Source organism: Pogonomyrmex barbatus, unplaced genomic scaffold (genome assembly GCF_055798465.1).
Source record: "Pogonomyrmex barbatus isolate J1 unplaced genomic scaffold, ASM5579846v1 scaffold20, whole genome shotgun sequence".
Lineage (NCBI taxonomy): Eukaryota > Metazoa > Arthropoda > Insecta > Hymenoptera > Formicidae > Pogonomyrmex > Pogonomyrmex barbatus.
Window position 1 is genome coordinate 2,833,028 of NW_028297117.1, and position 10,585 is coordinate 2,843,612.

Here is a 10,585-nt window from a genome sequence, read left to right on the forward strand (position 1 = left end):
AACGCGTCTGATCTCTCCGTTTCTCTAACGCGGCGATGTTACGCGAGACGCGAAATTGCAGTCAACGAGTTTCCCGACTTATCTCATCGATTAAGCTCCCCCCTTTATTATTTTTTTTCCCGAGAAAAAGGAAACGAGCGAGTAACTCGTTGTTACTCTTGCTCGACCTTTCCTCCTATTTGCCGCGTACGCTTGTACCAATTTACCCGCTGACTTTTTCTATTATCTCTTATTGAAAAAAAGGAGAGCAATTCGCTACTCGACTTGTTGCTTGACCTTCTTCTATTTGCTTCGCCTCGGAAGCTAATAAAAGCTTGCTCGCCGAGATGACGATCTAACGGGCAACGCAGCGAAACCCGCGAGCCATGCGAATCCCGAATCTTAAATAGTAACCGTTTCCTCTTTGTGTCTCTCGGTGTAACGGCCTCTCCCGATTACCCGGCCAATTCGACCTCGACGTCGAGCTTCTCGTTAACCTAGATATTCATGTCGTGAAAAATGAGAAGCGCGAGAGGGATTGAGCCTCGGTGAACGAAGGGTGCCGCCATATATTACATTCGCACTACGCGACTCGCTCGCCGGGGGATCATTGTATTTGATCGGGATACATTTAGTGAACCGATAATAATTATCCTACTGGCAGCATTTTACCATTTATTAATTCTTCCGTGCGGAAAAAGAATAATAATAACTGCGTTTGTCTCATAATCATCGCTCTCAATATCGATAATAGATTATTTGTTCAATATAAATTTTTTTTTTTTAAGAAAAAAATTTCGAGAGACACTTTATTTTATTTTATCAACGCAACTTATAAATATTCGATATTAAATATTTCGATAATTAAATTTCCAATTAAAATTCCGTGATTTTTAACGAGAAGGATTTTTTTTTTTACGAGAACGTGATTTTCTTCGGAACTCAATTTGCAAAAGGTAAAGTTTATCTTTTGCGTCTATGTATAATTTAGAAATTATTTACGCCACGATCATTTTAGTTAAAACAAAAGTAAAAACGGAGTTCGGATTGATTAAAGAATCGATTTCCGTCGTAAGTACGAAGGCGAGATTATGAATCACTTCGTGAATGCAGAAATTGATTCGTAACGTCGATACGAAATTGATTGCGGAGTGAGGCAGTTAATTCAAGCAACATATCCATAGTTTTTTTTTTTAATCGAATGTAATTTTGCTTTCGCATAGCAAACGGCATGTTGCGGAGGCACTGCGGAAGGTGCGGAAGGTGACCGATAGAAAAATGTACGTGTTCTCGGCCGAGAATGCCGTTCACCGGGGCGGACGAGGCGTGCCTTTCCTGGTGCGAACGATTCCATAAGAAACACGTACGCGTGTAGCTATAAAAGAAGCTATAAAAAGTTTACGCAAAGCGAGGCCATTTGTTTCTGAATAGCGCGAATCATTCGGTAAAAAGAGAAGCGGCGAGAAATGAAACGGCGAAATGCGAAGCTGCGTCGTTTGGCGAATACGGGCTTCGATTAAAATCGTCTTGCGAAAAATCTTCGAGATATTCGCGAAATATATCTTTATGTTGTTATATTGAAATAGGAAAAATATAATATCGTGTTTCAGATCCACCACGGACGCGATAGCGAGGCGAGGAGTTTTGTCGAGGCGATGTTACGGCAGCGTCGAGATGGTAAGGAAACAATGAAAAAGTAGACATAGCTAGCCTCGTTCTACTTGTTACAAGATTTTCTTAATCATATGCACGAGTAACTTGTGCAAGGTAAACGCTAATCACGCTGTGATAAACCGAGCTGGCGTCCTATGATAATCCGTGACACGTCCGGTGAGCCGATTATATTGTTTCCCTCTATCTTGCCGTTTATCTATTGATTTGCTTATCACATAGTTCACCGAAGCTGCACTCGAGCTGTGCTTAACTCGTGTTAATACGGGGATGTCGCAATTTATTCGGATGACGTTAATTTATTAGAAAATAGAAAAGAGAAAAATTTCTTAAATTATTAATTGTCGCCTACTGTCGCGATTAAATAAAATTGCAATAAAAGCGTGACGTATATCTTTAATGAATTTGTAAATGAAAAATCTATTATTTTACATCAATAATAAATTGTTTCGTAAAAAATTTTGTTTTTCCTTGCTCGGAAGGCTTGAATTTTATATTTATACTTTCGAATCTTTTTCTTTTCTTTAAAAAACATGTACTTCGTTCCTTCGTTCTACTTTCAATTCCTTTGTAGCGTTCCAATACTTCCAATCAGAGATGGGAAGTTCCTAAATTCCTTAAGTATCAGTTTATAGAAAGAAAGAGAGTACATATATTTGAATATTTTTCTAGAAAATTTGATTACGTTCAGTTCCGTGAAATCGAATTTTCGAAATTACACATTAAATATTAATATAAATTCTCACATAAAAAGGGGCTTCAAGGCTTGGATCCGGTTTTAAATCGTATCACATTTGCTTTCGATCGTGCGCGTTTCGAGGTCTCGAGGGATTACAATACAAACTCAAAACTGGAGCATATTGGCTGACACTCGTGCATTTGATAATTGCAACGCTCGAAAATATCTTTTTAGTTGCCGCAGATCGAGCAGGACGGTGCCGAGAATGGGAGAAGATTTCGAGTGGAGAACGGGAACTCTCCCGGAGAAAAAGAAGAGGTAAGGAAGCGTTGCTTAATGATCAAACGATCAACTTCTTTCGACTTCTTTCTTCTTTCACTCGAGATTTGTTCCATTTCGCATAATTGCCTCGTTCTTACCTCGTTTCGTCTTCCATCATATCCCACTTTCTGCCACGGACGGTAATTTGTAATGATAAATAATTTTTATTATCAACAGATGTTCGGTTCGCCGAGTACGCCGATATTAGAGAATCCGGAATACCAAACGCGTTGGTATTTCAAATACTTCTTGGGCAAACGTAAGTCAAATTATCGGGCATATCTGTAACACAATATTATCATCGTTCACTTACAACGTAATAATACGATATTGAGATATCATTTCGCTTGGAATATCTGTATCCATTATATTTATAGCCTCATTACTTTCTTAAATCGGATCCTCTTTTCATGTGTAATACTGCGGGAGCGCGCGAGAATTCCATCAGCGTCCGTTTATGTAAATCGATTTATGTTCTTTTATTCACACGACCGAGTTAATCACTGTTGCGTTTAATGAAAATTTATACGAAGAATACTATATTGTGCGTTTTTTTTTTTTTTTTACAAACAGTTAGCGGAAAATGCAAAAGCTTTACTGCAAAAGTTACTTACGCGATAGATGATTTAGCAGTCAAGGATATCAAAAAGCAATGAATATAATATAAGTATAAATAATATATAAGTATGAATATTGATCACTTTTATTTATGTACATTACAGTGCATCAAAATTATATCGCTTCCGATCAAGAGAGAAATCCTCTCTTCCTCTCGGTAGTCACGAGCGAAGTCGGTGATCAATGCGTACCACACTACAGAGTTATTCTATGGAGGCGAACTGTGAGTAGCTATATATTATTCAGTAGGGGAGATCTCTCCGGAGACGAGTTTATCAAATTATTTATGTTTCTACCTTTTCTTTCTATTTTTTTTTTTTCCATCTTTTCCTCTTCTCTCCTTTTTTCCTTTCTTCTCACGTCGGCGTTCTGTGAAAAGTCTCCTTAAACTCAGATTAAACTCAGATTTTATATTTTTTTCATGAAAGAGCAGTTTATTGCTTTAATTTATATCACATAAATCGATACCCATATATCTCTTTGTGATATCGGCTTTCCTTTGTACATGTATGAATATAAAATGTTAGACTTTATATAACTCAATTCCATCGACGGGGTGCGGTATGCGGGGGAGAGGGAGGGGCTATATCGAAAAGTATAAAATTATTATTCGGCATGTAAATACACAAAATCACTCGTGATAAATTCAGAAATGTTTTATGTAGGGCGCGCAGAAAATATCGTTGCCGTATTCGGCGAACAAAACGATGACTATCAGACAAATTCTCAGGTAATTATTTCTATACTCGTAGATTGAAAAAAAAAAAAAATACAAAGTGTGTGAAATCTATTATCTATCTTCCAGCAACTTCTTCAGTCTGGAAAAGCTCGAAAAGGCGCCGCGAGAGGTTTTCGCGCCCGAACTACAAAAGGTACGTTCGCGAGAGTCTCATGACGTTTCAGACGCTCGAGAATGAGCGTCATAAAGGAGATAACGAACTAATTCAATGATCCTTCGCAGGATCTGTTATTATTAGAGGAACAAGAAGGCTCGGTGAACTTCAAGTTTGGCGTGATTTACGCGAGGGAGGGTCAGATCACCGATGATGAGATGTTGTCTAACGGTAAGGCCGTGTCGGGAGTGTCGGCGAGAACAAAAGACAAATCTGGCTGGGATAGGAGAAATTAAGTGATAATAGATAGCGCTATCGATTTCTGAGGAACGTTTCTCATTGCTCGCAGAAAGTGGTAGCCCGGGCTTCGAGAACTTCCTGGAAATCTTGGGTGAGAGGATACGGCTCAAAGGTTGGGACAAATATAGGGGCGGCTTGGACGTGAAAGGTACGCTGATGACATGGATATTGGCAGTGCAAACTGGAGATCTGCAATCAGAAGAGGCCTGCAATCGTCACTCGTCTCTTTAGATTGTTACACAGAACTTGAAAATTTTCTGTGTGTCCTTCCTCCGAGTCTTCCGATTTCTAACGAACCGTTTGAACTATCTTTTCCATTTCACGAGAGATTACATTTTTCATGAATATAAATGTAACAATATGTGCATGTAATAACAATTTTATAATATGTTAAAGTATGAATGAACATCGGCCGATTAAACGAGCCTTTTCTTTACTTTTTGCAATGTCTTTGACCTCCCAGAATTTAAAGATATGAATAAACACGTAGCGACTCGGAGGAAACGTTATTCTTGCTTCCACTCGCACGTTCTGTCGTTTTTCAGGAGACATGACGGGCAAGGAAAGTTATTACACCGTTTATGCGGGTCACGAAGTTATGTATCACGTTAGCACGATGTTGCCGTACTCGAAAGACAATCCGCAGCAGCTCGAAAGGAAAAGGCACATCGGGAACGATATCGTTAACATCATTTACACGGATGATCCATCAGCCGTGGATACTTTCAATCCGAACTGCATAAGAAGTCAATTTACCCGTAAGTTAAGAAAAATATCACGATAAGGTCACGTACGATATATCACCGAACGTCGCCCATTGTTGTTTACATAAAGAGCGCGCAAGCTAAAATACCATCTAATACAGTAATTCTCAATTTTCTTATCTCTTTTTTTTTTTACGCCTACAGATTTTCGCATGTTTTTAAACTTCAAACAGCGCATTACGTATTGATCTATCTCCGTTATGTATATTTCCAATTGTAATAGAAATTCTCAGTCAAAATAATTCTATCATTAGTTTCAGAAATTGTCATTAAAATTATTCTCTCCGTAGCTTTTACCCGTTGTATATTATTAATCACAAATCGATTCAAGAATACAGCGAAAGTGCATTTTTTATAGAAAATAAAGGTATAATGCAGTTATATAAAATGTAACTACATAAGAAAATATAATGTGGTTATATAAAATATAATTATGTAAGAAAGAAAATAATTAGTTGAGTATATCAATTAGTTGAGTGTATCAATTCTCCTAGACGTATTCGCCGTGGTGACGACCGAGCCGAACGGCAAGGGGTGGCGAGTCGCTATTTATTGCGACGAGAACGTACCTCTGTTCGGACCGAGCCTTCCCTGCCCGCCGGTTTTCGAGGACCCGTATAATCTCCGCGAATTTCTCCTCGTTAAGTTGATCAATGGTGAAAAAGCTACATTTGACACCCCGACATTCTCCAGGAAGAGGGAAAGAACCCTCGACGCCCTGTTGCGAGACATGTACCAGGAGCATTCGCAAGACAGCAAGAGCAACGTAAGTTACTTTGCGAAAAAGCTGCAATTTACTCTCGCTTGTATTTCCCTTCTCTCGCGTTTCGTTAATTTTTATTTAAAGTAATAATGATGAAACGTAATAATTTAATAATAACATTTAATATTTCTTTTAAAATAATATTGATATCAACACGATCTTTAATTTTTCATAAAAAAATTAAAAAAAAAAAAAAAATAATACTTAATCAATATCAAATAATTAAAATGAAAAGTATCGTATCGTAATTTAAAAAAATAAACTCAAAATAATTTTTTAAAATAACAGAGTATGCTAAATCGCCGAGCGCTTTCCGATGTCGTCGAGGCTCCAGGTCGACGGCGAGAAGAGACACGCGCTGTAGAAATGGTACGAGTCGGACAAGCCCTTAAGTTGGAAGCTATAATGCGTGGCCTCGCACCCACTTCTCTTGCCACTGTCGGCCCTCTAAAGCCTAGACCATGGGAACCGAGATGCATCTATCCTGATTTTCCTTACGAGGTCGTTTGCGGTGATGTCTGGTTGGAGAGCAGGCTGATCCTCGCCTCGGAGAACGGGACGTTTCTCATCGAAGGTAATCCATACAACATACAATAAATATATTATCTCAAAATTCAATTACCAAAAAACATATATAAAATACAATTTAGCGTATTAACAAAGTTAAACTTAATAATTGATTAAACAATTGTAAATTTTTGCAACAAATAAAATCGGAAATGCTATATGAATCCACAAGTAGAGAGTAAATGATCAATTCTAGTTTGCCGATTTTTTTTTTTTTTTTTCGATCTTTCCAGACGGAGTCTCGCACAGATTGATCTTCGACGAGTCGGTGCAGATCAAGCAGCTGGACGTGGTCGAACAGCACGGTATCCTTCTGTTTCGCGCCGGCGACAAAGGCAAGGAGAGCAGCGTCTACGTCTTCCGGTTGCGGGAGTTCGAGAGCGACGCGTCCGCGAGATGCGCCGAGCTGTTCAACGATCGCGAGAACGACGATCGGGAGAAGGAGGAGGAGGACGACGACGAGGACGCCGAGGACGACGATGACGATTGCGACGAGGATGACGCCGACGACTGCGACAATTTCACCCGCGCCACCGCCAAGTTTCAGCCGGCGGCGCGTTCGCGAGCGCGGATGCGCGTTCGCGCGCCGGCCGTTCGAAGCCGACCGCATATCAAGGAGAGGAAGCTGCGGCGTACGCGGGGATGCGGCTTGTACAGCATCACGAGACCCGGAGGCTCACACTTACGCATGGTAATACGCACGGTATACGTATCGAGTAACTAACGTGAAAGACGAGAATTTATGTAGTTTATGCAGTCAAGATTTTATTACCGCGCGGCGGTAGTAAAGTACTTGAATAAATGTCTTCTTTTCTTCTTCTTCTTTTTCTTATTATTATTATTATTATTATTACATTCAAGTTTACATTCGTGTGAGACGAGATTACGTACGATTGTGATTGTGCGATACAGTGCGTAGTCGTCGGCCGCCGATTGACCGTCCTTCAATGGAAGCACAATGCAGCCTGGACCATCTGGTGCTCGTCAGCTGACACCGACACCACCGACGGTTTTCTGCTGCTGAAGGAGTTCACCGCGAGCGAAACGCCCTCGTTAGTGACGATGATCGAGAGCGTTGATCCGGCAAACGAGTGGACATTGTGCTGCGGCGCTCGTCATCATTTCGAGTTAATCTCTGCCTCCGGTGCTTCGAGGATTGTTCATTTGGAAGCGACGCCTAAGCCACACTTGGTAGCGGCGTTGGATCTTCGCGAGGACGAGGAGCCGGAACTATTGCTCTGTTACAACAGTAGGTCGCATTTCATCTTTAATCTTTAATCCCCGAGAGACATCGATCTCTTCCGAGCTTGATAAATAATTACTCGTAACTCGTTCCATCTATGCAAGAAATGAATGTGTCAACAGAAGCTCGTACAGAACATTTTTAATAAATCTTTTCTGATATTTCGATTTGACAAGTTTCGATTTGATTTCAACGATAATATCTGCAATATTTATCGATTATTCAATATTTTTTATCCCTTAGATACGTGTCACTTTCAAAAGCTGGCAGAAGAGAACGCTGCGCCGACCGAGTTCGACTTCAATTGGAATTCGATGCCGACAGCCGTAGGTGCGACCGATTTGAAGTCTTCTACGACATCGATTACGTTATACAATATAATCATAATAACGTTGTAAAATAATTCGCATTAATTTTTCGCTACTTAACAGACTGTATAGATATCTCCTTTGACAAATGTTGCATTTATTTATAACACAGCCTGTGCCTTTCCATACGTGATCGCCTTCACTAGCGACACGATGGAGATTCGATTGATAATAAACGGCAACCTGGTCCACACGATCGCCATGCCCAATATCAACTTGATCACTTCGAAACGGGACATCTTCTTCGCGACCACGGCGCCGGAATTCCTTTTAGGAAAATGCGAGCGAATCCGCCTGGACTCGAAGCCCCTTGAGAAGGAGGAAATGCCTTGCAGCCCACCGCCCACCGCCCACTCCTCGTCCTCCTCTCGATCGAGCGTTCAGAGTACGTGACTTCCGATTTCCTTTGTCTTAAAATTCTTGAAACTCGAGATTCTCATCGGTGCAATCGCTAGCACGGAATATTTGACAAAACGCACGCTGAGGCCAATCTTCTCACACCGAGAAATCTCCCTTTCACAGACAGTCAAACCGACTGGAAACCGATAAGGATCTACCGGATACCACTGCAGACGCTGTCAAGGAGCACGGCATCCAACTGCAGTCAAAGAAGATGTCCGAGTCCCACCGAGCCGGAAATCGTCTCCGCGCCACCGACCTCCGACAGGACTTTCCTGAACGTCGAACCGCAACGTGTGTTAAGCAGGTCCTGCAGCAGCAGTCCTACACCCACACCAACCACGAATTTGCCGTCGCCATGTAAAAAATAGAGCGCCGTAGCTTCGAGCGCGTTCTTGGCGCTCGCCAAAAACAATTGCGTTAATTGCGTGATCTTTAAAGGATCGATCACGGAAAAAAAAGTAAAAAAAAAAAAACAAAAAAAAAAAAACAAAACAAAACCAAACCGACCGCACGTACCTGACTTCTCGTTCTCATATGAGAAAACACATGAAAATCTTTGTCATTGTTATGCTGTTAGCGCGCGTCGCCATTGCATGTATATATCTTGAATGTAAGAGCGATCGCGCGCACGAGTTATTGTTTGGGTAGATTTTGACGGGAATACATTAATGTCTTAATTACGGAAAGAAAAGTAATTATGTACAAATTAATTATTATTTTTCTTAATTATTTTTCTTAATGATTTTTCTTTTGAGAGATATTTTATTTCGATTACTATTTTGACAGTAATTTGTTATAGACATAATACATTTTCTGTTTGTTCTGTTTATTTCGTGTATTATTACAGAAATATTGTGTTAAAATTCAGAATTTTGAAGAAAGACAATTGCAAAAATTTCAATAATAAATTATAACCTACGGTGATCCTCCATTTTCCTTTATTTTTCTTTTAATCTTTTTTGCTATAATACAATGTAAAATTTGAATTTGCGGAAATATTTCGCAGGGTATTTTTCTCTATTAAATTAAATTAGTTTTATTTCGCGTCATCCGTAATTAAGGACTCAATGGCATCGTGTCGTGGCATAATAACGGCGACACTTTAGACACTACTTGCTTCTGGATTTTTTCCAAGTGACATTGTGTATCGTAGCTTCTCTCATCGTTTCGAAATTGACTTTAAACAATAAAATTTCAGGCTAATGACCGTGGTCAATGGTCGAAAATATTTCTGACGTCGAATGACTTTAACCGTGAGTCAAACTTAACATGTACTTAATAGATACGAGAAAGGGCATTTTTCGGATGCGCGTTAGCTCGATGAATCACGTGTTTCCTCGAATGTAAAAGAGGCACGCGAAGAATGTTGCCGGAGATGATCGTGGTTGATCGGCTACCTGATGATTACCAGGCTACGCCGCATCCGCACTTATTTTTATTTAATAAAAAGTTTAACATTATTCCGACATGTGAATAAATGTCGATGTTTACGCGTCATATGTATATAAAGAAAATAATTAATAAAATATATGTTACCGTTGCATTTCCACCGAAAAAATGAATAGTACTTTTTTTATACTCCACCGCGCCTTCTTTCTGCGTGATTATCATTTTAATCTGTAACCTCGATGTCTATTTAATAAATTCATTTTATCGCCTTACATACGCTTTATAAATACATGTTGCCACGTAGTCTATTATATCGGTTGGTTAAATTATTTCATTATAAAATTTCATAGAATCGCATGTTTGTTATTACATCTCTAGATAACGATAAGTGATTTACTTGACGATATATATCGCATCTCGCGCTATTATCAAAGTCCACAGCAGCATAAATTTATGAAAAAAACATGTTATCGAAAATTTACAGATAATTAGATATATAAGAGGAATATATCATTTTTATTTTTGCAAAGTGTTCTAACGAGATTATTCAATCAAATTTTTGTATCTTTGAGTAAATCGAGGAATTAAGGGATTATATCAGGGTCATTCTATTCTTAATTTTTTTTTCGACGACAAATTTTCGATACGCAATCAATCCGCACGAGTCGAGAAACCGATCGTGGCTGAG

The 10,585-nt window shown here is 39.5% G+C and overlaps 1 protein-coding gene across 5 annotated transcripts in view; it reads left to right on the plus strand.

The window, feature by feature from the left end:
* LOC105429131 (GTPase-activating Rap/Ran-GAP domain-like protein 3) overlaps positions 1-10,169 on the plus strand; it is a 28,715-nt gene extending 18,546 nt beyond the window's left edge. For all 5 annotated transcript variants that reach the window (XM_089077896.1, XM_089077897.1, XM_089077898.1 and 2 more), the window contains 16 exons: positions 1,590-1,656; positions 2,564-2,647; positions 2,828-2,909; positions 3,373-3,491; positions 3,934-3,998; positions 4,074-4,140; positions 4,230-4,332; positions 4,451-4,549; positions 4,947-5,159; positions 5,660-5,931; positions 6,217-6,502; positions 6,729-7,186; positions 7,408-7,744; positions 7,982-8,068; positions 8,219-8,491; positions 8,629-10,169. In XM_089077896.1, coding sequence (XP_088934022.1) covers positions 1,590-1,656; positions 2,564-2,647; positions 2,828-2,909; positions 3,373-3,491; positions 3,934-3,998; positions 4,074-4,140; positions 4,230-4,332; positions 4,451-4,549; positions 4,947-5,159; positions 5,660-5,931; positions 6,217-6,502; positions 6,729-7,186; positions 7,408-7,744; positions 7,982-8,068; positions 8,219-8,491; positions 8,629-8,876 — 2,860 coding nt within the window. In that variant the 3' untranslated portion in view covers positions 8,877-10,169. The remainder of the gene's footprint in view (positions 1-1,589; positions 1,657-2,563; positions 2,648-2,827; positions 2,910-3,372; positions 3,492-3,933; positions 3,999-4,073; positions 4,141-4,229; positions 4,333-4,450; positions 4,550-4,946; positions 5,160-5,659; positions 5,932-6,216; positions 6,503-6,728; positions 7,187-7,407; positions 7,745-7,981; positions 8,069-8,218; positions 8,492-8,628) is intronic.
* Positions 10,170-10,585: the final 416 nt, after the last annotated feature.